The sequence below is a fragment of the Rhipicephalus microplus genome, chromosome 2, assembly GCF_043290135.1.
Source record: "Rhipicephalus microplus isolate Deutch F79 chromosome 2, USDA_Rmic, whole genome shotgun sequence".
Lineage (NCBI taxonomy): Eukaryota > Metazoa > Arthropoda > Arachnida > Ixodida > Ixodidae > Rhipicephalus > Rhipicephalus microplus.
This window is the reverse complement of record NC_134701.1, coordinates 282582108-282608791: the sequence shown is the minus strand read 5'-3', so window position 1 is coordinate 282608791 and position 26684 is coordinate 282582108. Positions and strand designations below refer to the sequence as shown.

Genomic DNA, 26684 nt, shown 5'->3' with positions numbered 1-26684 from the left:
ACACCCTCCTCCGTTCGGCGCCGGCACGCGTGAAAAATAAAACTATCGTCCCTGCCGCCTGGCGAGTCAGAGTCGAAGTGCGTTTCATTCAGGCAACATGGGATACTCAACCAAGCAGCAGATCCACTGCCGGGCTTTCTACCGTTATTTGTGAGTTTCGCGCGGCCGCATTTGGCACGCGCATTTCGCCTTTTACGTAACCCCTCTGCAGATGGCTTTTTCACTCAGTGTTGGAACTCGTTCTGTGCGGCTAACATGCTTGTTGTATCTTGTTCCGTGCGATGCCAAGCTTCGATTCTCCTTTTCTCGTAGCTTTATCGTTCGGCTCATATATCTGGTTCTTCTACTTTTCTTCGCTCAAAATATCTGGCCCTGTACGAATAGATTAAAAGTAAATCAAGCAACACTCGCGTAGATGATCAGGCTGGCAGTAGAAGTAGTAGTTCTTGGGGTTTTCTTGACATACTTTCTCAAGTTACGCCATGTTAGTAGCTTGCTTTAGCGGGGTATAGCACTCCGCGCAGTCGCACGTTGATGTGCCCACGCGCCGATCCAGAGAAAACCGTTTCGCTTATCTGGGGCGCGCACCGCCTGTTTCGAGATGCGCATCATCCTCTCATCCGTGCCGCGCAGTTGCGCACCGTCGTATATTTTTGTTCGAGTCGCGCACGCAGTCACGCGACGGGGACACCCCGACGGGTTTCCGCCGAGCACGCCCTGCCGTGAAATGACTCGTTCGTCGTACGCACGTGCGATTTTTGCGGGAGAAATGAGCGCGCTGGCCGCACGTTCGGAAAAACACCTCTCCCTCTATCTGGCGCCTGGCACAAGTTCAATAGCTGCCCGCCTGGGGGTTTTCTGTCCTTGACGGTGACGTCACGCGGTCACACCATAGGCCGTCGGTTCACGGGCTGCTAAAAAGGAAGCCGGTGTGCCGCGCGCACAACCCTGCAATTTCAGTTCGCCTACAACACGTAAAGTGAACCGCGCAGCCGGCGGCAGGCGACCGCGGTTTTTGTTTCGTTTTGCGATTCGCCCCCACCCCCTCATCTCCGAGAAAAGGGAAAGGAGACCAGGTCTGCCGCGTTGGCTGGCTGCGCCGCATCCTTCCCGGCGCTCGTACTACTACGACATCACTTTCATCTCTTTTTGCGCATTCCGCAGAAAGCATTTTCGGTCGTTGCGTGGCAGCGTTCTTCGAAACCGATATGATAGCCGACACCGGGCGAATCGCCTCTGACTAAACGCAAGTACGTTCAGCAGTGAGCATACTTATTTTTTTGTGATTCCTAAAGACGAAACAGCGCTTCGTGTTATGAACTCTTATGCATGATCTACACCTTTTTTTACGTTACATCTCTTGGCTCACCTCTGAACAAACCGAAACCGGAACTTGGACGCGCTCCTAGCGGTTGTCAAAGAAACCAATTTTTCGGTAATCCCTCCTCCGTAGGCAAAGTATTCTGCTACGGCTGGCGCCGAGTGTCGCGTGTTGTGGTTGCTGTGCCGTGTGGCTAGTGCCGTCCATCATGAGTTCGTCGCATTCGGTAAAAGCGAACACGTCGTGATCACACTGAATGGCTCTTGCGACACTACTAACACGATCGGCCACATGCGCGTGTCCGCTGTTGACCTAAGCCTAGCGGACTCGCAGCGCCTATCGATTCACTAAATTAAAGGACACTGGGATCATTTTGCAAAAGGGTTCACGCATTACGCTCACTGATATGCATAGTTAACCGGAGTGTCATTACTCTTGGTTTCTTGTGCACCGACGGGTGTTCGTTTAGAGCATATTATGTTTCGCGAAACGTACTGGTGCAGAAGATCACTGCATGCATTTGTGTCCTCTGCGTGCTCAACTTATTGCCGATCCGTTTCTCTTCCAAAGTGATGCTGTCCAATAAACAATTGCACTTAAATGGGCTCCATATTTGGGTAAGTTAGTTCAGCATCAACAGTCACTGAGCCGTTGCACGCTTATCTCGTTCGCGTGTATTTTTTGTTTCTTCTCTTCGTTGTCACAGTTAGCTTACGTTGTGTGTGCGTGTCAGCAGAGCGGCGTTACGTGAAAGTGACGTTACACGCTGTGTTACGACATCGAAACTTACACGTGCGGCGCACTTCCCCGTTTCCAGTCGCGCTGAACTTAACAAATGTGACGTGGGTTCGTCTCTGGGGAGGGCAATCTTGCACAGCTGCCTACGACCTGTATATCGCTTTCGCTGCATGCATCTGCTCGTTCAGAGGCATCGCATCCTCCTGTTGAAATCTTCACTCACACACCCTAACACGCAAAACGTACGTTACTTCCACGCTCTATTCGCATCGTGGTTTTTTAAAAGCCGTGGTATGTTTTCCCAACAGTATATACCCAATCGTGCTAGCGGACATCGTTCTCAAATTAGCATGTACGCGTTCACGCTAGCATGACCTTGCGTAGCTTGATACCACGGGCCTACAAGCACCGCCACAGCTCTGCTCACACATTATCACGCGGCTTTAACGTTTGCGTCGATGTGCTGCGAGCCTTGCATGTATGTCGCCTGACTTGCTGTCGTGTGCGTGCTTTCGATGTTGCTCCATTGCACACGTATGTGGATTTGGAGTCCTTAACACCCACAACTTCTCCTCCAATTTCTCTCTCTCTTTTTTATCTTTGCGTGGATGCCTTTCCGCGTGGCTTCTCCAAATGCTAGAATTCTGCGAAAAAAGTAAGATTTTTTTTTTTTTGCAAATCGATTTGCACCACTCTTCTTGTCATTTGTGTAATGCCCTTATAACTGCATCCCATTGCATTCTTGCATTGTATCATTTTTTTTTTTGCAATTGGCCACTGCCAATCACGTTGCATTTGCTAGTTCGTTGTGCGCGAAACATTGTCTCTTAACGGCTCTACCTGCTGCTTCTTTTCCCACTAGAAAACAGCGGTGGCCGACATTCAAAGGAATGCAGTCGGATCCCCAGGGATTAATTCAATTGTGTGGTATGTTCTCCACTATAGTAATCAGTAATCATTGCCTCTCAGTTGAAAGCTGTACTCCAATGGACTATCTGTTTTCTTTTTGTCAGCTAGCCTATATGACCCACTAACCACCGAAATTCATGTCAAAGTCATTGAATATGTAAGTACTACGGTACATTAAGGCGAGCTCTTAGAACACTTCTACAAGTTTGTCCACTCGTGCTGATTTAAATGTCCTGTTTTTGGGCATTTCAGTTGCAAAGAACAACACAGTGTGAAAATGCTTTCATTCTTTTGATATCCGATGATCAAGATGAACTGACATGTAAGGTATGTCATTCACTTACATCTATTTAATATAAATCCTGTAGAGTGACATTGAACTCTAATGTTATGAACCCATGACATGTGCTGCATGTAAGCATTATGGTTAATCAACACAGAGCACAAAGAGAGTGCTCTTGATTTCTGTGATGCTTCTTGCATGTTGTGAGATGGAGCCAGCCTAGACAAATGCCTCGGATAATGTATGAATGTTTATTAGCACTTTGCCTGGGCCTAGAGAATGTACCATGCAACCCTCGGACTTTAATGGATAACTACCATTCACTGGTACGGCCGGAGTTCGCAGCAGGTTGTGCTCTTCTAAGGTTAGATCATACATCCAAATACACAACCGTGGCACAACTTGGTGACAACCGATAATGCTAGCATAATATCTGGAGCACCATATCCACTGTGTGGAGGTCGTGGGTTTGCTCTAAATAATTTCAAGACATGTACTTCCATTGACAGATATAAATCCAACCATAACTAACACTTCATTGAAAGAAAAATACTAAATACAACTGTGCTTTCCTTGGCTTCAGTGTCTGTTTGCTTTGTGTGGTGGTTGCTTGAATAAATTTTAGTGCTCCAGTTATCTTGTAGTTTCTTTCTTTAAATTATAGTGTTATTTTTCATGCACTCTACGAATCTTTTCTGGGGATAGTTCATTCTTGAAATAATGCTCTCTTACCGCAATGCTTAGCATGACACTACGTTTAGTACGTCCATGGGAGGAAATGCTCTCAAGTTTGTATACACACCTGAAAAGATATTGCAGTAAGGGAAGGACTTTTAGTTTGTCAATTTTATTTGTAAATGCATTGTCAAGAGAATTTCAATGTTAACTTTACAGGTAGTTGGTGAAAGAGTGCTAGAAGAGCCAGCCAAGCTTTTGGTAAGTGATTGCATATGGGATGTGGAAGTTGGGGTGCATTAGTGCAAATAATGACTAGCGTCTAATTTGCTGTGGTTTGTAGGTCTCAAGTAACAGCTTCAGCTGTGCATTGTCTGAGCGACGGCCCATTTCTTTGGATGACATTCACCACGTATGTGAATTCAATATCATACAGCATTTACTTAAGCTTGGAGACCTATATGTCCCCTGCTGTAGTGTGGCTGCTCACTGACTGTTGTTAAATTGCTGTACGGTGTTTTAGCCTTTGTTCACATATGTGAATGCATTTGCGTTTCAGTACCTGAGTTTGAATTCTCAGACATTCGTAAGAGCTTCGTAATGGTTACCCACATTGTTCTAATGCCAGGCAACTAAAGTTTATGCCTAGTTATACTGTTATAAAGATTGATTGCATGTATAAGACTTATTGTACAAGTAAAGTATTGTGCAATGTTCTAGGTTATATTAAGAGAACATGACAAACATAAATTCTTTCATCAAAGGTCCTCACTTTCATGGAAGAGCTTGTTTTCTTGACTACTAAGACAGGCCTTCTGGTTTAAGTGTCACACCACTCAAACTGCCACTTTTCTCTTTTTTATGAAGTGTGTTTCTGTTGCCAAACACTATTCTTCCTTTCAATATCTTTTCATTGTAGTCTGCTTCCCCCTGCGTCTCTATTTATTATAGCTTTTTGCTAAGGATTGCTCGAAGCACTGACCTTCAAGTGGTTCTCTCCACTTCGTACTCTCACAGTGAAATGGTTGCAGTCGTTCACCGAAAGGTCAAGTTCAAACTGTGTGAGGGGTTCACAGACTTGAAGTGGTCAAGACTGTTTAAACAAGGAATATCTAGGGAGCCAAAGCTTTAAAAAAAAAAACTTGTCTTTGCCCGGTCTTAATTATGATGATGACACATGTTTCAATACATTGGCTTTACCAATGTATTATGTTTGATGACTGTTGATCACTGCTAAACAAGACTTCAATCTTCAAGTGCCTATCACATGCACTGATGCTTTACAGTAGCATGTGACGTTTATAGTTTTTGCATTAGTACCTACCTTAAAAAAAAAAAAAAAAACATTACCCTTTTCACATTTTGACACTGCGCTGCTTTGTAAGAAAGCATACTACAGTTTGGAAGGTGCTCTATTGTAGAAATCCTTCTTGTGCCACCAGGTGACATACCTGACTTTGAAGTCCTACATTCATTTCTTTTTACTTTCACTGTGCAGGACCACCGTGATGAAGTCAGTCGCTTGATAGGCTCTGTACTACATTCGCTGCTGTGTGTGCCTGTGCTGCATCCAAAGTACACTGATCGCGTGGTCATGCTGCCCTGCGTGGTTAACAAGACCAATGGCAAGGAGTAAGTGCTTTTCTTAATCATCTGTAAAGGGAATGCAGGTCGTTAAGCAAGACTTATCTCTTGATGATTACCTACTGCTTGCATATGTCCGCCATCACCTAAGTATTCAATCATATTAAGTGAAATTGAAAATGACACTCCATCGGCAAAATACATAAGTTCGCAGAGGTATTGTAGCTGTTCTTGCATGACGCTCAATCGGAGGCTTTCATTTCATTTCCCTCTCTCCCCCTTCTCTTTTTAAAAAGAAAGAAAGGGCTATCAACTTCCTCAGCTATTACTATGGCTCTCAGTAATAGTTATTTGACTGCTCTCCTGAGGCCATTCATTCGTGCAACTGATATGTACAGCATTCATTCATTACTGCCAAGTGCCACTACTGAAAATGAGTACTGGCAGTGGGGAGGCATTCTTGTGAGACCAAAGGTTATTTGGAGGGCAACACAGCTTAATGTAGATATGACAACCAGTGTATAAATAATTTTTCATGTGTTGAAGCATTTCTGAAATGATTCTTGCTGATATCAGAATTTAACAGATCTAGACTCATGACAAGTTTGAAATGTAAATGTATTTTCGTGCCACATAGTACTTCACTATAATAAGGTTCTCCTGCAGTATTCACAGCTCTTCTTGCAGTGGTCGAGAATTATAAACTAATCTGCATTGCCGCCTTGTGCGTGCATCAACGCCATAGCTTACATTGAGTAAAATTCATTCGTACACATTGTGCTGTGAAGATTTGCACTTCATCGTCATTGCTTTTTTTCCTCTTGCAGCTTCACTAAACGTGATGAAGCAGTGGTGCGCGAGTGTTTCCAGTGCATTACGCCCTGCCTCCTCAAAACAACCGCGTACGAAGAGGAACGTAGGCTCAGGGAAGAGTGCCAGGTATTGTCTCTTTGCTCACACTCTTTTGCATGGTGTGTTTATTGCTTTGTGGGAAGGATGCCTACATGCCTCCGTTGCTATGAGGCCTCCCCACTCATTCCACTCTTTCTCTTAATGATGGCGGGCACTTCCCTAAGCAGAGTTGCCAACTTTCCGTTTTCTTGCAGTCACTCCTGTCGGTAGCCAAGAACCTCTTCACCCATCTTGGTGAGCCTTTAAATACCTTTATTATTATGCTGAACTCAGTTGAAAATCTTGCGGTTCTTGTTCTGAACACTCGCTTTGGTTGTCAAGTTCAGAATTCCTTATAAACGTATGTGCATGTATGTGTGTGTTATTGAAGGCACATTTTAACACTGTAACCTTGTCGAAATTCGAGTGTTTTCTTTTTATCGGTTGTAGATGACGTCACAGTCCTGCTGAAGGAAATTATGGCCGACGCCCGTAAGCTTACCAAGGCAGAAAGGTATGTATTTTTATGTTAGAAAAGTACTTTTATGTTACCAAATTCGATGGTGCAAAATCAAGCTAGAATAAGTCAGCTTACTAAAGTTCACCAAGATTATAACAGTGTAGCCTTCGTCTTATCATTGAATGCTCATTAATAGTATTTCGAAAACTGGTGTCAGTGTCAATATTGTGAGTGTGTGTACTATTGATATTTTATGCAGCATGATAGTGATGCATCCACACTACACAAAGCCGTGGTACGAGTATCGTATTTAAGGTCAACTTCGATTGCAGTTGACCTGAGGCATGCATGTAGGTGCACATAAATAGCCAGCATGGGCAGTTAGAGGAAATACCTGGGAACAAAGATTAAATAGCTTCCTGTACCATAGCTCCCATTCTTTTATTCTTATTAGCATTACTCTAGTAAAATTAAACTTTCTGAACAGTACCTAATATATATGCTTGTGTTTCTATTCCAGATGTTCACTGTTCCTTTTGGACAAAGAGCAAAATGAACTTGTCGCCAAGGTATTTGATGGGCACCTTGCAGAAGATGGTTCTGAGGTCAGTTCATATTGTGTTGAAGTATGATCAGTCCACCTGCATTTACATTGTCATTTACATTATCCCACCATCAAGCGGCTTAGACAATCATCTACTGCTTGAGTTTCTTAGTTTACAGAAGCTCTATTTCTGCATGCGTAGTGCTCTTGATTGTTTCGTGTTGGTAATTAAATGTCTTCTGATTATGTTTAAAAGCACAGTAATAGTTCATATGCTATTGCCTCTATGGGGACTGTGTTCTTGTTTGTGTCATCTGAATATAATCAGTGCTGTATAGTATGGGAACTCTATACAATTGAAAAAAAATTCACCGGTCCTTTCTGTGAACGACTAATAAATATTGTCACAGGGTGAGAGTAGGCAGAGGGTAGAAATATATTTACAGATTGTACACGGAGTACACAGTGTCCTTGAACCAAGATGGCGGAGTGGCAACAACTACGCGAGCTTTTGTTCAATCGTCATTTTCGTCCACGTATGCACCATTTTCGCCTTTATGGTGCATACGTTGATATTTATGATGACTTGTATCAATATCTAAACTTTAGAAGGAGTGGCAGCCATTAGGAAGTGAGCTAAATATAACGGACACTTATCATAAAAGGGAGCAGAAAAAGTGTCCATTTCTGTGTTCGCATGCATTTATGATATTGTAGCGTATCCTAACAGTGCCTGTCAACAAACATAGGTATTGTTTAAGACACATTTGTTCCCACTGTTGTCTTGCTCATCAGCTTCTTTTGGGCCCATTTCTTTGTCAAAGGAGGCTTAAAATTGAATGCAGTAGATTTAGGTCTAAGTTGCTTAATTTAATGCATTGAAATCTAAGCAATTCATTGATTTAGCAGTCACTTCCGGGGTACCACAGGGCTCGGTGCTTGGGCCCCTATTGTTCATTATTTATATTAATGATGTCACACAGATTATTAAGGACACACCAGTGAAGCTGCGATTGTACGCTGACGACTGCGTTTTATATACTAGCGTAAATAATGCTCATGACCAAGATGTTCTGAACAAAGTATTTTCGTCCTTTTGTGGTTGGAGCGCCATGTGGCAAATGAACATTAATTACCAAAAAACTGTTCAAATGACATTTACTATCAAAAAACAGCCGCTAAGGTTTAGTTATAGTTACAATGGGCACTACCTAAACTCTGTTAGTACATTCAAATATCTTGGTGTTACCTATACTCAAAACCTAAAGTGGCACCATCACATTGAAACAATTTGCGCTAGAGCACTTCGAAAACTGGGATACATAAAACGAACACTCAAGCACTCTGCCAAGGACTGCAAATTAACGGCGTATAAATCGCTCGTCCGACCATTGCTAGAGTACGCCTCAGCGGTGTGGTCACCCTATACTGCACTTGACATAAATATGCTCGAGGGTATACAGAAAAAAGCAATACGATTTATATTTGGCCGGTATGACCGCAATTTTTCTCCCTCATCTCACGCAAGCTCATTGTCGTTAGAACCCCTTGCTTTCCGACGCACACTTGACCGTATCACTCTGCTACATAACATTGTACACAGCCGCAGTTGCATTGAAGCACCAATTACTTTTTGTGATTCAGCACAACGAGTCACGCGCCGTTCTCACCCACTCAACATTGTTCCCTTCCAGCCATTTGTAAATTGCTTTAAGTATTCTTTTTTTCCAGCCGTTGTTGAGATTTGGAACAACCTAGATGGTTCCCTACGCGAAAAACCAATTGAATTGTTTTTGAAAGAACTGCCTAACCGTATTTTGTAATATGTGTTAAATGCTGTGTATGTTTCTTTGGTATTGCTTAATGTATGTCCGTTCCTTTTCCTAATGTACCCACTCCTGCTATGTCTCGTGTATCGAGACAGCAGTATCTGTAAATAAATAAATAAATAACTAGTTTTTACCTGTCCTTGTTTGAAATACCAATTTCATGCCCTAAATACATTTTGAATTGAATGTATTTGTGTTAAAATAAATATTGTCTCTCCGCCCAAAGCCTGTAAAGCACTGTGTAAGCAATTCTTACTTGTATCCACAGGCGAACTTCAGCGAAGTAATACGTGTGTTTTTTGCTTCTTTCGTCTTTCAGGCAATGACGGAAGTCCGAATACCCGCCGACCAGGGCATTGCAGGTCATGTTGCCACAAGTGGTACGTCAGGTGTCTGTCCTTTTGTTGAAATATAAACACCGTAATTGTTAGTGGGAAACCTATTTCATGATGTTCTTTGCCCCGCCGTGGTGGCCTAGTGGCTAAGGTACTAGGCTGCTCACCCACAAGTTGCGGGATCGAATCCCAGCTGCAGCGGCTGCATTTCCGATGGAGGCGGGAATGTTATAGGCCCGTGTGCTCTGATTTGAGTGCATATTAAAGAACCCCAGGTGGTCGAAATTTCCGGAGCCCTCCCTTACGGTGTCTCTCATATTCATATGGTGGTTCGGGGACGTTATAAACCCCACAAATCAATCAATCAATCAGTCAATGATGTTCTTTACACAGTGTTCATTGCTTTAATGTGTCCTACACTGAATTTTTCTGATTATTTCAATGAAATGTTAAGCGCAACAGTTTACAACTTTCTCTGATCGAAATCTTCTAGAGATAAGTGCAGACATTCCTCATTTGACCATAATGGAAACTCTTAAACAGTGGGTGGGTGGATTCGAAGGTGCACTCTCTTGAACATCCAACTGAATGCTGTATGTGATTTGACGGTAGGGCGAGACAGAGCGGCTCGTTTTACAGTAAGTCAGTCAAGAAAAATGTGTGAGAAATGTGAAGCCATTATACACATTGCCTTGTGGTAAAGTAATCTTGTGCGAAGCAGTAATGATGCTCCCATACGGCTAGTAATATTTGCCTTTTGTGCACCTCATTATATCACTTACTTGATATGGTGTGAGGTTTTTGCAAATTATCAGCAAAACTGGCATCTCCCATCGGAAGACAATAGTGGTTCATTACTTATTAATTGAAGCTGGCTGGTGGGCTTCTTCAAGCAGTTCCCCACATTATTTCGTAGTAGTATTACAATATGATGAACGGCATTCTCACATGCAGGAATGTATCTGTTAGCATGTTTTTTGTTGTCGTCAACATAGCTGGGAGCATTTTCTTGGATGCCAATGGTATTGCACAGTTTTGGCTTGTGGCTTATGAGCATTTTGTTCGTAAGGATGACATAATGAAGAAAAGTGTTCTAGGTCATTAAAACGCTGTCACTTTCATTGGGTGAGGTTTTCATTGCTCGAGTGAGGAACAAGCCAGGTGCCACATCTCAGAAAAGTGAAGAACTTGTCACTAAGAAGTTAACCAAAAATGAGGCATCAGCCCTTGCTACTGATTATTATTTTTTTTTTCATCATTATGTTGTATATGGCACTCTCTTTGCCTTTAAGTATGATAAATGAAAAATATGCAAATTTCGCTTCAGGATTTTCTATTTGCAGTTTTTGCATGACTGTTTAATTGAATTCCCCTATCGCTTTATAGTGCCCAAGTTTCACTAGCCGTAATGCATTATATATTTTATTCTGTTGAATTGGAATTCCTTTGCTACATTTCAGGAGAGCTTCTAAACATCACTGATGCCTATGCTCATCCTCTGTTTTACCGCAAAATGGATGAAACAACAGGCTTTCGAACAAGGTTGGTCATTTGCATAGGCGGCTCCTAGTGAATTGTAGACCGCCATATTGAAAGTTGCAAACTATAATTCGCATATAAAAGGCATGGGAAAAGAGATAAACACCGCAGCACTGTGCACCGCACTTTTACTGGGTCACTTGCTGCATTCGCCCATGCTGCACATGCCGTGCTTAGCTATGTTAGTTGAATGGTGTAGTAAGTATGCGATAAAATAGATGCAAATATTGTCAAGAGGCATTGGGGAATTGTGTTTAATAATCGCAGCAGTACATTTAAAGTTGAGACATTGTTTTTTAATGAGTAACTTCGATTTAACTATTGAATATGTGAAATAGGTTGGACTGCAGGCATTATTAAATAATCACAGGCCCACTTTTGTTGTATAGCTTGCAGAAGTAGTGGCTGTATTATTTGAGCACATTTTTTGGGTGCTCTTTCTAATTCTGTGCACTTTTGCTTATATGTGACTGTTTTATAGTAGCTGTTACTCAAAAATAACTTATAAGCCTTCTTTCTTGCTCACTTTTTTTCTAGAAATATCCTGTGCTTTCCTATTAAAGATGACTCTGGTAAGCAGCATTTGAATTGTCTTTGTGTACCGTTGAACTTTATGCTGTGATGTAGATTATGCCATAAAATTTGGTTTCTAATTTTGAATAAATAAATAATTGTCCTGTGCAGTAAACACCAATTATATATTTCTACCCAAAAAGCATGCAAATTTTGCTCATAGATGGTTAGTTTGATAAAAGCATCGCAAATTCGCAACTGTGTCATGCAAATATTGCTTGCTGGTGACAAGGAAGTGCATTGTGATGTTTTGCATTGTGCATCTATGCAGGAAACATTTGCTGATGTATTTGCATATTACCTAAATCTTCATTTTTCTATAGCAGGCCGTAAGGATTTGAACTTCTTTTATAGATTGTCTGATGTATAAAGTGGTACTTACAGACACCTGAATTTAATTGTACTGTGTATTTATTGAACAGACACCTGAATTTAATTGTACTATGTATTAATTGTTCAATGCAGCTGGCCGATTCCAGTCATCTTGCTTCTTTTTTGTTATATGTGCTATTATAATTGCTCGATTTGTCGAGTACCAAGTGGTGGCAGCTTCATGTTGTTCAGCATGAATTCATTGTTTCAATGTGCAGCCATTGTGGCCGCATTCAAGTTTTTAAAATGTCTATATATTGGTGCATATAATCCATGTAAATTTATATTATTCTTAAGCACTCGCGAGCCTTACATAAATCTTGTTGCAGCAAATAAAACTTATTACTTAAATCATAAATCATGCTATCAAAATCTAGCAAGTTATTTTCACTTCATGTATTTGCTTTTAAAGAGATCAGCAACTGGCCAGAAATGGCAATTATATACTAGTAGAAATGAAAAGACCATGAAATATAGTCACAGATATCAGCGTTCTTTTTGCATTGAGAATAGGATATATATTTTTAAATCGTACTTTTAAAAGTAACAAAAACCATTATGTGGTGCAGCCTATGTGGTGCAGCCTAGCGAAAGAGAATTCAAGCTGTATAATGATATATGGAGTCTATCACTTTGCTGTACCCAGTTGCGTAGACTGATGCTGTCATGTGCGCCAGTCCTCGAAATTAAAGTATATATATTATTACCAAGCCCCGCTCAATTCTGTGTTGCTTACGGCGTAAAAGGAGTAGCACGGTGAAAAGTGGAGCTGTCGTCGCGGCTTCCAGTGGACTAAATTGTGCCGTGGTACATGCACGTGGAGTGCACACATGCGCAGTAAACCACCACATGCTCACTGTTTGAAGCATGCGAGTATACAACTTCATATTTGCTGCAGATAGAAAAACTCTGATTACAAATGTTTCGCAACGTTTTCCACTCTGAAATTCCGTGATTAGACTGACTGACCGGTAAGCTTTCTGTTCTGCTGCAAAAAGTGCCACCATAAAAATTGCTTGTTGGCCCCTACCTTTAAAGAAGAATGTTACAGAGAGGAGAAGCGCCTAGAAAAGCACTCAGGTGTAAAAAAGATGGCGACATTCAGATAGCATAGGTAACTAACCAAAGCCAACAGCATCATATAAAGGTATCGGATACATATGTCCTGAAATCACTAACATTGTTTCAGGTGATAGAGGCTGAATGAGAGTTCCAATCAGTCCTCGTAGGCACATCAACTCTTAGGTGCATCAACCTTGAACTGATAGTAGCTGATAGTAGCAATGAAACATGTCCAATGGCAAAGAAAAAGGACACGAACAGGTTTAGTTATACATGATAAATTTACAAAATGGACATAGACATAAGATCTTATGGCTGAGTGAACTTGTTGGATTATTGATGTATACAGCAAGCTTTCAATCTGGCCCATTAGTGCCACATTAGCTCGTACAGACCTGCTTGTCTGTTGATACCAGAATAATTGTTGTTGACAGATTGGTAAATTTCATACTTTTGTCTTGTCTTTACAGGAGTAATTGGTGTGGCAGAACTTTGCAATAAGATTAATGGCAAGTGCTTTACCTTCTTTGATGAGGAAATGGCCAAGGCATTCTCGATATATTGTGGGATCAGCATCATGCATGTAAGTACAGACGAATATTTGAACTGTTTTTCATGCAGGTGCTAAAAGTTGCTAAAGGCATGGTTTCATATAAAGAAGGCCCCCACAACTCAGGTGGAACAACTCAGATAATTTATTTCTGTATTTATATGATTGCAGAATAACGTTTTGTAAGATAAAAAGAATATATATCAATAGAGCCAATATACCCCTAAACTGTTATGTCTACTAATACATCATGGTGGTATGTGCAATGCTCTATATAAATCCCACTTTCCGAAATTGTTAATGTAGGATTATTGCTGAAGTGTATTGTATGTAGGTTTTTGTTTAATCGGTTTGTGCTGAGCTTTTGTTACCAAGTAGCTTGTTCAGTGCAGCTTGGACAATTCTCTGCAGCCTCGGCTAACCATCAACATCTGGCATTGGTCACAGAAACTTGATTTAGCATGAATTCGAAAGTCGAATTTTGTATGTTAGGGTTTTATAGCCAAACAAATTGCTTAATGATATTTATTTGGTATAAGGTTTTGCTGCATGAATTGTCACAACTGAAGCTTGTAGAAGTTGTGCTGCAACGCTTAAAATGGAAGCTAAGTGTAAAGAAGAATTGTAAAGACTAGGCACATACGAATATTGTAGCACTTTGAATGTTTGAGCGAATAATATAGTATTTGAATTCGCTTTGAGAGGAGTTTAAATTATTCGTAATTTCAAAGTACTATTTGAAATGAACGAGCATACAAATATAATCAGTAAGTGATTTCTTGTAAAGGTGGCTTTTACTGCAGTAATGGGGTGCTGTACCGTGAGTACATCTATACAAGAAAAAACAGCACTGCCGGGAAGCCACAATTTAAGGTTAAAGGAACATATTACTCTTGCATAGATACATCATTTTTCAAGTTTAAAAGCTAGTTATGCTGGCCTATATGCTGTAAGTATAGTTAATTTTAAGATGTAACAGATTTTACTGGTTATCACTTTCATTATACCAAAACTCAAAATCTGATACTTTCCAAAGTAGTTTCCACTTCCCTTTGAACCAAAAGAATAGCATTTGCACACAACATGTTTTCTTTTTTTAACTTTACAAAAATATTTTATAGATTTGTTGGGTCATGACGAATGTTCTAATTTTTCATTATATGTGACATATACTACTCAAATTCAACTCAAAATTATTTGACCAAATCACTATTCGCTTCGAATTCACCTCGAACCAAAATTTACTATTAGCACATCATCATCTTAACTAAGCCCACTCCGGGGCATAGGCCTCTCCTATACTATTTGAGCAAGCCCTGTCAAAACCTATTATAACTACTAGTCAAAATGGCTGATAGGGCGAGCTGGTGACTTATGATTACTTGAGATACAAGCACATAATGTAGACAAGGACATGTCCTTGTTTTACTGAGTTTTGATCTATGCTATGCACTCGCATTTCAAGTTATTGTAAGCTAGTGATGGCTTAAGAAGTGGTGAAGGAAATCCATGCCTCGCTTGCTGCAAGAAAAGAGTGATGGCTGATTTGTCACCCGCACAATCCAGTTCAGATTTTTTTATTTCTTAAATTTTTTTTCATGCTGGTAACTTTTCTCTGAAAAGATAGTAAGTGCTAGAATGTCTAAAACCCTGCTTATGCCTCTCTTTTCAGTCTCTAATGTGGAAGAAAGTGCGTGATGCGCAACACCGGAGCAAACTGTCCAATGAGCTCATGATGTACCACATGCTGGTGAGTTTGTGCTTGATATCATGTTGACATTTGTCACCATTTTGTACATACCCTGTTCCTTCTACTGAATGCAACCTCTCCTGTGTTGACACTTCTTTTTCAATGCTGCCTCTTTGCAGGTGTCCAGCGAGGATGTGAAGCAATTGGTGAACAGTGAGGTACCCCCATTGACATCGTTCAGTCCAGATTTTGCGAAATTTTCATATACTCCGCGTGTTATTCCAGACAAGACTACGCTCGTAGTAAGTATGCAAAATCTTTACTCACTTCCATTGCTCTCAGTCTTTACTATTTCTGGCTCCAAAAGGCATGCACTAAATTTTAAAATGCATACACAGTTAGTACTGGAAGTAACTAAACTAATTGATTTATCCTATTTACAGAACCTGGCCCCATTCTATTGTTGCACAGAGTTCATTACTTGTGCAAAACGGCTACTTTTAACATCTTCATCAGTGCTGTAAAAAACAAAATATGCCCTGTTAGCTGATTTTTTTATGGTATTGTGTGGTTTTTAAAGCAGAGTGGAAGATGAATATTTTAAAATATTGATGTATAGTGCGTGTTATTCATGTGGAATAGTTAAGAAATGTTTTCTGTAACTCACTAACTGAAGCTGCTGTGAAGACACAGCGACTTGTTTGTTTTGTGTGTCGCACCAACTAGTTTTCGTCGCAATTTGAAACATGTCCGTAAAACTCAGCTATCTGCTGTGGTAATGATGAATGCCTTATTAACTCTCCATACAGGCATAGCCTATCTTTTAGTTCCTCATTGCTAGAATGCTCCAAATGACGCTACACATTGACACAATTTCAGTTATGCTTGAGGAAGACTTGGTGAAGGTGAAAAAATTGTCACAGGGCTTACACTGCAGAATTCAAATATCAGCAACTAACTGTTGGTAATCTCACAATTTTCTCACTACTTGCACATTTACTGTATAATGTGAAGGAATGCATTGGTTAATGATCGTACATAGCTAAGCCAGGACAAAATACTAAAAGAGTGCAAGCATTCTCAAATACTGTTCCAAGAGACACAATCCTGGTAGGAGTATTCTATTTATAACTTGCATCTGAGTGATGCATGACATGTCGCTGCTGTCACTATCAAGTGTCTCTGCTTCAATTATATGCCTTCTTTAATAAGGAAAACACAATTAGTATACTGCCTTAATTGTCTTGACACATAGTCATGCCTGTAGAAATCTCACACCACCTCCATTGAGCTCCATTAGCCAGGATAATGTGGTTGTGTGATTACCACCTATGCAATAGACAGTGCTTGGTGTCAAGGGAGGACTTTATAAACAATTGCAGTGCTAGTGTATTGCTCTGCTTCTTTGTCCTTTTTTTTGCTTGCGCTGGTGCTAGACAACAACAACTAATAACTGCCCTTTCACTTTTCAGGTTGTGATAGCCATGTTTGAGGACCTTGGTTTTACGAGCAGATTCAAAATCCCCAGGGACTCTCTGGCAAAGTGAGGCTCACAATTATTTTTGTGCCCATGCGCTTGACACAAACCATTAAGATAATATTATGCTGCTGTCTACATGGCTTAGATTTTGTGCTCTGGTGCACGAAATCGTGCAACACAATCGATAACATTAAAGAAGGGGCACAAATACACAGACACAATAGCCTGTGTGCATTTGTGCTTTTTTTTGTGCTGAATCAAGTATTGTGACTATCAGCACTTGTGCAGAAATGAATCGACTCAACCTGAAAGCTGGGATAAACAACGCAACAAAGACGAGACAGTGCACATATGAGAGCTGAACCTACAACTTTTTTTACCCCGTTTTTTCTAGCTAACAGTGTGCCAACTTGCCCAAATCAAAGTCTTGCTCGTTAACCTGAAAATATGACCATGCACTACGGGCCATAATTTAAGTGTCATTATAACTGTGGCAATGGCATTAGCACTACTGTTAAATTAATCTTTTGCATGCACTTAAAGCCACAGGACGCAGTGCTACGTGTTCACAGAAATGGCCATGTACTGCTTAGACAAGATTCAATGCTTCTGCTGTCAGGCTATTTCTTGTTTTTTCTTTCCTGGCTCAAAATGATGCGAGCGTTTTGCGAAAATGGCTCACAAATTATTTGCAAGCTCAGCACAAGTGTTCTCAGAAATGCAGGGAAATCTTCAAGGTGCCACAGCTATCTTTGTGACTGTACTGCATACTCACATGACTGCATTTTATTTATTGCTGTTACTTGCAGGTTCGTGCTTATGGTGAAGAAGGGATATCGGGACCCTCCTTACCACAACTGGATGCATGCTTTTGCAGTGGCCCATTTCTGCTACCTTCTTCTCAAGAATCTCTCTCTTATTGGGTCTTACCTCACGTGAGTACTGCTTGTGTTTTCCTTTAGTGGCCTTTATCTTATCCTCCGCACATGTTCTGACCTTGTTTGTCACCGTGAAAGGTGGCTTTCCAGTGGCACGTGGCTGTTACATTGATGCTCACTGTTATCATTGCGAGCACATCGTAGCAGGCTGATGCTGGCTCTTATCTTGCCGAGCTTGTGTTGTTTTGAGGATAGTACATTGTATTCTGCCCAAGACTGATATGTTTCATTCTGTGTTAGCTAGCAGTTTTCCACTCTGATGTGCCTCCTATTGCTACCCCATGATAGCTGAATGCTTTCTTGTGTTGTGTTTGCAGTGAACTGGAAGGCCTCTCGCTGTTTGTGGCATGCCTTTGCCATGATCTTGATCATAGAGGAACAAACAACTCTTTTCAGCTCACTTCTGTAAGTTCCACTTTTCTCATTGCTTTAGTCCTAGAGCAAAACATGCTGTATGAAGCATGTTCATGAAACTTAGGGAATCTGCCACAACACTTAAGAACACATGCACTGACATTCGTCCACAGACTAACGCATGTGAAACCAGGTCCAACATCATGTTATTTGCTTACTGTGCATCAGAAACCAATGTGCACATGTTCTTGGAGACCTAGGAAAAGGGCTTACCACGAATGCACAGTTCACTGAATGTTCAGTGTTTGTGTGTAACCTACAATGCAAAACACGTGCACTTGAAAAGTTCCTTATGTTTGCTTGTGTTGTATAATAAAACCACACTATAGTCCCATGTAACAAAACCATATTGTACAAAAGCATACTCAATATTCATTTCAGTATTGCGTATTTATAATTACCTGATAATATTGACAAAAAAAATGTGATTCGGCCTACATCCAAGAATTTCAAGCATGATGCCTCTTGCGAATCTGCAGAGGGTCTCTTGCTATTTCAGTGGCTTGACATTATGTTGTTGTGGTGATACATGGCATATGGCCAGTGCTGATTTCCATTTGCTTGTAAAGCAATTGTTCATATGTCACCATGTGATTGATATGGTAACATTGGATCAGTATGTTGGCTTGCTGGCTGTGGGACAGCCAACTCATGTAGTTGGCTAACATGTGCGTCTAGAATGTACTCTTTCGTGTTGGTATTGTGGACTACATTTGCGATTTTGTAGCAGACGTGTTTACAGCTGCTAGTAAAACATTCACTCCTTTCTAACCAATAATGTTGTGTGCCTGACATTTGGAGCTTTGTTATAAACAGAAGATGTATACTTGTTGAAATAAATCATAGCCAGGTATCTCTTAATGTTATATGCTCTATTTCATTATGTTGGTAATGGTTGCCTTTGGTGTACTGAAGTCTCATATGCTGGGATAACTTTCATTTCATTGTCGCACATTTTCTGTGCCCTACCATGTATCTATAGAAGCTAGAAATGGCTTGCTTTTATTGTATTTGCTAATATTTTCGTTTTTTATTTTATAGAAATCCATATTGGCATCATTGTACAGCTCAGAGGGATCAGTCATGGAGGTAGGTGCAATATCTTGTGAATATTGCTTTTGCTTGAATTCCAATCGTGAGTTGGACATGAAGTTACATATGTTTTGTTCTTGTGTGCAGCGCCACCACTTTGCCCAGGCAATGGCAATACTGAACACAGATGGGTGTAACATCTTCGAGAACCTTTCCAGACAGGTGAGTCGCAAAATTGAAGAGTACTTTGTATTTTTACTTATTGCGGTTCATTGTTAGTTCAACTAAAACTTTGTGATGAAAAAGGCAATTTTCTTACTTACTCAAGCCAACTTTGTCCACTACATGATAGGTAAATTTAATAGGGATCGGCGACTATTCGGGCGCTTCGAATATTCTAAAGAATAATACAGTATTCAAATACGCTTCTACAAAAATTCAAATTACAAGAAATTTCATAGTACCCAAAATGAACGAATTCAAGCATATCCAAAGGCATATAGCCAACTGTAAAGGTGGTTTCACTGCAGCATGCGTCTTTATGCCGTGAAACTACCTGCCAGGGGGAATTTACGTTGCTGCGAAGCCACGCTTCAAGATTAAATGTACATGTTGCTGTCACCTCAGTTAAATATTTTTGTAGTTTAAAAACACATTATACGGGCTTACATGCGCTTAGTAATCTTGAAGCGTAATGTATCATACCATTTATAACCTTCACTCTACTGCTATACAAATGTTAATATTCAAAGTTCCCACTTCACTTCGAACAAAAAAAAAACGATATTCAAGCATGCTTTGCTCAAATTCTTGAAAATGTGGTGCAAGTTAGTTGGGCCTCCACAAAAACGCTCATTTTTAAAGTGATATGTGGGATATACTATTCAATCTATTTGATTTGAAATTATTCCACCAAATCACTATTCTTCTAATTCACTTCGAGTCTCAAACATACTATTCACCCATCCACGATCTATAAGTTTTTACTTTACAGTTACCTTTTTGAGATTAGCCAGATCCTGTCAGAATCGGTTTCTTTTGACACATACTTATAGGAGCCCTGCAACACTTTTTCAAGAAATCACAGAATGACGGAATAAACTCGCTAAAGTAGCTTACTGCCTCATGAATCCACCACCACAAAACGTCTTAGAATCCGTCCAGTACTAGTGGTGTTGCAAAGATTTGTCACATGCTGCAATCACATTCTTTTTCCTCTTGTCCTGACCAAAGCGCTGGAAGCTAGGCAGGGAGGCATGGCACGGGGAATAAAATACGTTGCACATGCTGTGTGAACTTGCGCACTTGTTCTCTTGTTTTTCTTGGCACTGCAACTTTTCAGTGCTATCGCACGCATGTGTGGACAAGTTGCGACGTTCCGTGGCAGCCCCAGTAACGACATAGTGTGCCATGCGCAAATCAGCCAATGGCTGACACTCGGCGTGCGATGCAGTGATTTTTGAGTGTGTAGCATCATTTGCCAAGAGTAGAGAAAGGGACGTTTAGCTGACTGAAAATTTATTGCAAATACGAGGCTGCGTCCTGCGCTATAATATTTGGCTCGTGTGTTCTCGGGAGCTTCGACTACCAGTCGGCAACGCTTTCCAACTATGCTCAAAGAGTGTTGCAGGGCCTCATGAAATATATTTTATCAAACAGCGCTAGTCTTTGGCTAGTGATAGAGCACTTTCTTGCAAATATTATGATGTATCATAATTCTTAAGTTCTGATTTTCATGTATGAGCAATGGGCAGCTATATTTTTTTTACCTATTTGGGAGCCACATTTTTTTTTTACTGAAAGATGATGAGGCACATCAGCATTGTAAGGCAGGCCATATGCAGTTTAGTACTATTCGTACTAAATTGTGTAGATCATAAGACCCCTTGCAGGAAATTTGATAACTTTTCATCTTAGGGTTGTGTTCACTGTTGAACCTAGCGCAACTCTTGGTAGCATTTTGTCTGAACATTTACACGCTACCTATGTGATCAGGAGGTGATGCGACCTTTGCTTCTTTGCAGGAGTACACTGATTGCTTGGATCAGATGCGTGATATTATCTTGGCAACAGACCTCGCTCACCATTTCCGGATTGTGCAAGAGCTCAAGCTAATGGTGGCTGGTGAGTATCAAAGCGTGAAATCTCTTCATTAGCACGCTTGCAACCTGCATTTATTTCACGTTCTAATCTCGTTTCACCCGTGTGCTTTGGTTTATTCTTTTCGGTACAGAGGGCTACAATTACGACAATCCCAAGCACCACAATCTCCTTACGAGCATGCTGGTCACGTGCTGCGATCTATCTGACCAGACAAAAGACTGGAAGAGTTCAAAGAAGATTGCTGTGAGTACTGCCTTTGGATTGACCCTTTTGTTGTTGTAGATACCAACTCTTCTAACTTTTATTTATAGAGGGCTTGGGCTCAGTTAGATGTTTGCAGAGACAGCTTGTTCATCACAAATCTTGTGAATACAGATGAAAATCAGTGGAAGTGTTAGTTCAGCACTTTACGTCAAAATGCATTGATTTGAAATCATTTGTTCTGTAAAATTATTGTGCTGCTTTAACATTGCTAACAGAGAGAGCAACTTTTCGTGACAGAATTTCTTTGCTGTAGCAAAAAAAAAAAAGAGTCTGCTCGGCTTTGAAATAAATTGTACTAATTCATTCTCTTAGAAGGGAAAGAGTTTCTCTGATTCACACCATGTCTACATCTGCTTGTTTTGATGTGGCCTAATGAGGCTGCTTTATGGTAGCACAGAAACAATGTTTACGAACATGCTGCTTGCTTGCTATGATGTACAGCAGTTATTATGCAGCATTGAGGTGATAGCCAAAACTCTACACATGCCAATTTTTCCAGCCCGGGTTCAAAAGTGCCAAACTTCAACTCCCCCAAGAAGGGCTCACTGTTTTCAAACAAGCTCATACTGAGCCGGGCCGGAAAGGTTTGGGCGCGGCCCAGTTAAGCCAGTTAAGTTTGGAGCATAGGTGAGGCACTGCTGAAGGTTGATTGTCTCACAAGAATAAATGGGATAGTCTAATCCTTGGTTACAAAGATAGGATACACACAAAACTTTCTGGAGATATTTGTGAGAACTTTTAACAGTGACATCATACTCAGTGGCGTTTTTATATGTCTTTGGGCTGTTATGCCTGTAACACATTCCAGAATAGTTGCTGGATAATATAGACGAAATAATGGCCGACTGTTTAATGTACACAGTGCTAGTCACTTAATATTGTATATCAAAGAACATTTGCAACATTCAACATTTTAGTTCGGTCAATAAATGTGCTGTACATTTATAATTTAGCAAAGTTTACATAAACAGGAGCAATATAGGGACTTGTGAAGCAACATTTCACTTGAGTCAGGCATGTATTATTGCTTGATTTGGGCTTCACTCCAATTTATAGTCTCAGCATTTCGATTGATACTTCACAGGTTTTTTTCAGACCAGGCTACCCACAATAGCCGATACAGGGTGCAGTTCTGGGCTCATCACTATACTTCAGTAGCTTGTGTTTAAATGTGTATAACTTGTTGGCGGCACATTAGCGCTGTGTTTCCGAGATTGTGGTTTGACTGGCCATGTACTTGACGGGATATCCTAAACATCAAGACACTTTCATTGAGCTGCTGCTGTTCGAAGTAACATGTATTAAGCTGTCAATGGCAATCATATTGTGAAAACAGAAGACAGTGATTTTTGTAACATTAGCCTTACTTGAATTCTGCAGGAGCTCATCTACAATGAGTTCTTTTCCCAAGGAGACTTGGAGAAAGCTATGGGTGTAAAGCCAAGTGAGATGATGGATCGAGAGAAGGCGTACATCCCTGAGCTGCAGATCCACTTCATCCAGACAATTGTCAAGCCCATATTTGAGTGAGTACACCAGGACTTTGTGGTATTATGACATGCAGGGCCGTAGACAGAGGGAGAAGGGTCCCGAACAATCTTCATTTTGCTTGCTTGTGTATGCATGTACATGCAAACATACATAAGGTATGGTCAACCCCCCCCCCCCCCACACACACACACACATCCACAAAAAAAAAATTCTGGCTATGTTTCTGATAGCACGTAGTAAATGTTGCGAGTGGACAGCTGTAGTTCTGTCCTCAAACTGGATCAGCGTTGTTAGACTGCCAAGGCCATATTTCTTTAGATCCTGCAAACCATCTTAATAGAGCAGGATTTTTCACTCGAGCTGACCACATTATTATGATACAATCTCTTCTGTGTATCATATTTTACCGAGATACTGCAGACACTTGTTTGAAACATGGTTGTCACTGCATGCTGAAACCATTTCATGCCTAATGTTGTGTCTGTAAACTTGGCTAAAGGTGCTGTCAGTGGTCAACTGCTGCAATGCAGCAAAGTGTGAAGCTAGGCACCTTTTTTCAGCCTTTCTTCTCTCATTCCCCACTGAATGGATGCTTCAAGAAGCTCGTAAACAAGAAAAATTCAAGTTGATTTGTTCTTGTGGTAGCATTTACCAATGATCTAAAGAGGCGAATGTGTTGTCTTACACAGCCTGCTGGGGGAGATGTTCCCAGCTGCACGAGAAACTGCAGAAGCTGTGGACAACAACAAGATGTACTGGGAAAGAGTCAGTGACATATGCAGGCGGCGGTATGCCAACAGTGCTTCTTCACTGGACCTTTTCGAGGATGAGAAACTTGAAAAGGAAGTGCTGCGGTGCTTGGAAAAGATTGAAGGTACACATCTGCTATCTATACTTTGTATGTGCTTAGTTTGGTTAAGCTACGTGAATGGAAGATATTATACATAAAATTCTATGAAAAATGGCATACTATACGTTGATGAGATACAGCAGGCAGGCTGTGTCCCGTTCCATTTGTCCAGAATTACTTCTTTGCCTGTTGGTTATTGTATACTATTTCCTCACATTTTAATTGAACATTTTTACCCACTTTTAAGCTACATCTTGCTCCGCTGACAAATATATGGGCCAATCCCGAGAACAGTGTAGCCCAACATAGCATCTCAAAGATATAGCTTGCACATTATGCATGTGCTAGACATTTCACAGAGTGACTTTGACATGAGGGGAGTGTGCCTGATTGCGACCCAGGGGACAGTGGTTGCAATGATAGGTGTTGGGCTGTAATGTGCTATTCCAAGCCTCTTTTAGAAGAGTGAGTTGAAAGATTTACCAGGGCAAGAATATTCACCCATTTTAAAGATTACGATCTAAATGGCTCAAAGAAAGAAATGATAACAAGCTGTCTGACAAACTGTATAAGTGGTTAGGAAAAAGTAAGCCATAATCAGAGTTTACAGTGAAATCTTGTTGATGCAATTTCTCACAAGCACTGAAAGAACGCCAGGCCTGAGCGGAAGGTGCAGCACAGTGACCTAGAAAGCTAGAAGGCCTTTCAGAGCCTTTTCTAAAAACTCGTTGGATAACTGCTGCAAGCACACTTGCTTGATAACCACTACGGCAATAATAATAAAAATTTTTGTGTAGTAGGCTGGCATTCGCTATACTATTTTTTCGTCATTCCTATGAGAAGCGTGGTATCTGCTAAACACTTGCAAGGAATTTTGTGCCAACTCTTCATGCAGTGGCTGATGACTATGAGGAATTGTGCCTGAAGTAGGCATGTGCCACAGTTGATAGGTGAACAAGCTTTTGTAATGGGTTGGAGCATTGGATGACCCCTCATTATGCTATTCGCATTGTGCGATGACTGGTTGTGTTTGCACTGTTTTAAAAGACTTCGTAAGTCGTATTAGCACGGTTTCTTTCCTGACATCAAGCCTACCTAAGGCAAGTTTACCAATAAGCCCCGAGCACCGGCGTGGCTCAGTGGTACAATACTGGGCTGGCACCCAGCGGACCTGGGTTGGAGCCCCACTGTGTCATTGGTACTAGGTTTTTTTTTTCTTTCGTGTGTTGTGTTACGGACACTGGCGACGGTGACAGACAGCTACGACAGTGCGTGACCCGAGTTTTCATCTCATAACAGCTTCCTCTGTAAAAAAAAATGCACTACCCACAAATTGTATTACACATTCCAAGCGAGCTAAAAGAATATGAAAAGAGGTGTACTTGGTGACGAAGTTAATGCAGCATCAATGCGTAGTGTCACCTGTTCTCGTAAAAAAAAATTGTCGTCCACCCAATAGGAATCAATGGTGTGGCAGTGGCTTTGACCCACTCTCTCCAAGCGAGGACATCGCTATGGTCTAAAACATATGCAAGTTCGTGTCAATGATGTTCCACTGTACATGGTCACAAAGCATGTGATGTATTTGTTTTTAATGGCAATTTTTTACAATCTTTGCTCACAAAATTCTGTGATCTGGGATCCATTTACTCAAACCAACATTCATAAAGTGGAAAGAGTACAAAAAAGAGTCGTTCGCTTTATATATGACAGATATGGATGAACCTCGGTAAATGAACTGTTAGTAAGAGCTAACTTATGTTCACTTTCAAAAAGAAACCGCATATCCCAATTAAAATATTTATATCAAATAATTAATGGGCAATATAAGATAGATATAGGAAAAATTTTCATTTTCTTCAGGTTACACCACTAGAAAACACCATGATCGTACAATAACTCCCTTCTGTACCCGCAATAACTGCTTCAAATATTCTTTACTCCCCAGAACTGCGCAGGATTGGAATAGTTTAAATAACCATAAAGTCACAACACAGTCTTTAACATCCTTTGCCGCTAGTCTGGAAAAACAGAGAAAATATTTTACTTGTGTGCTAGTTTTGTTTTCTTAAAATGAGAGTGATGTGTAATCGGTAGAATTTGGTTACGTTTGTTTACATTGTAAAACGCAAGTGATAATTGTTTGCTTTGTGTTACATAGCTGTCTACTATGTGAAATGTGATAGGCTGTTCCGTCTGTTTGCCTGATGTTATATGCTGATGTTGTGTCTTTTGTACCCACCTGCTAAAATCCCTCCAGGGGATTGCAGTACAAATACATAAATAAATAAACTCGCACTTTGTATTTCCCAGTTCGACAAGTTATACGAAGAGATTGTAAGTTTGCCTTTCCCTTGACATCCTGATAATGAGTTAAGGAAATCTGTCTCAGAATTTAAACATGTGTTCTCAATCATGACATTGAGTGTTTGTCACTGCAGACCAATATCGAGAGTTCCATTTGACTGCCTCACTGTGAGCATAAGTGGTTACATAGACTTGTTTCAGCTTTTGAAGAATCTGGTGCTTACCTTTCTCTTTTCAGAGCACGAGTGATCACAGGCAACTAGAAAAAGCCACTAGTTCAACAAGTCAGAATGGCTAGGCCAACACTAGCCAGGAGCCAATGCACTTTCCTGTGCTATGCCCTAGAAATCAAAACACTTTGCCCTCACCTCCCTGCATTGTGGAGGGGGGGGGGGCAGCAGAGAACAGACGTCCATGCCACCAGTGTTATTAAACTTCCTTGCACCAGGA

General features: G+C 40.8%; 1 protein-coding gene across 4 annotated transcripts; it reads left to right on the top strand.

Moving 5' to 3' along the window:
* LOC119180013 (cGMP-dependent 3',5'-cyclic phosphodiesterase) lies at window positions 1–26684 on the top strand. 4 transcript variants are annotated; one of them, XM_037431151.2, is made up of 27 exons: window positions 1–150; window positions 2922–2986; window positions 3073–3125; window positions 3221–3295; window positions 4146–4187; window positions 4270–4338; window positions 5425–5558; window positions 6338–6449; window positions 6617–6656; window positions 6852–6915; window positions 7382–7466; window positions 9554–9614; window positions 11030–11111; window positions 11646–11680; window positions 13586–13698; window positions 15338–15415; window positions 15535–15657; window positions 16828–16898; window positions 17645–17770; window positions 18091–18178; window positions 19229–19276; window positions 19367–19441; window positions 21244–21343; window positions 21453–21565; window positions 22967–23112; window positions 23767–23951; window positions 26473–26684. In XM_037431151.2, the coding sequence occupies exons 1-27, from the start codon at window positions 98–100 to the stop codon at window positions 26481–26483; spliced, it is 2247 nt and encodes a 748-aa protein (XP_037287048.2). In that variant the 5' UTR covers window positions 1–97; the 3' UTR covers window positions 26484–26684. The 4 variants fall into 4 exon arrangements, with proteins under 4 accessions (XP_037287048.2, XP_037287063.2, XP_037287056.2 ...); XM_037431166.2 differs by lacking the exon at window positions 1–150 and adding an exon at window positions 1119–1250; XM_037431159.2 differs by lacking the exon at window positions 1–150 and adding an exon at window positions 1836–1938.

Bases quoted from the DNA above. Each gene is read 5' to 3' on its own strand.
- LOC119180013 (XM_037431151.2), top strand. From the start codon at position 98: ATGGGATACTCAACCAAGCAGCAGATCCACTGCCGGGCTTTCTACCGT. The intron at 3,296-4,145 runs GTATGTCATTCA...TTAACTTTACAG, and splicing joins AAGATGAACTGACATGTAAG to GTAGTTGGTGAAAGAGTGCT. The intron at 5,559-6,337 runs GTAAGTGCTTTT...TTCCTCTTGCAG, and splicing joins AACAAGACCAATGGCAAGGA to CTTCACTAAACGTGATGAAG.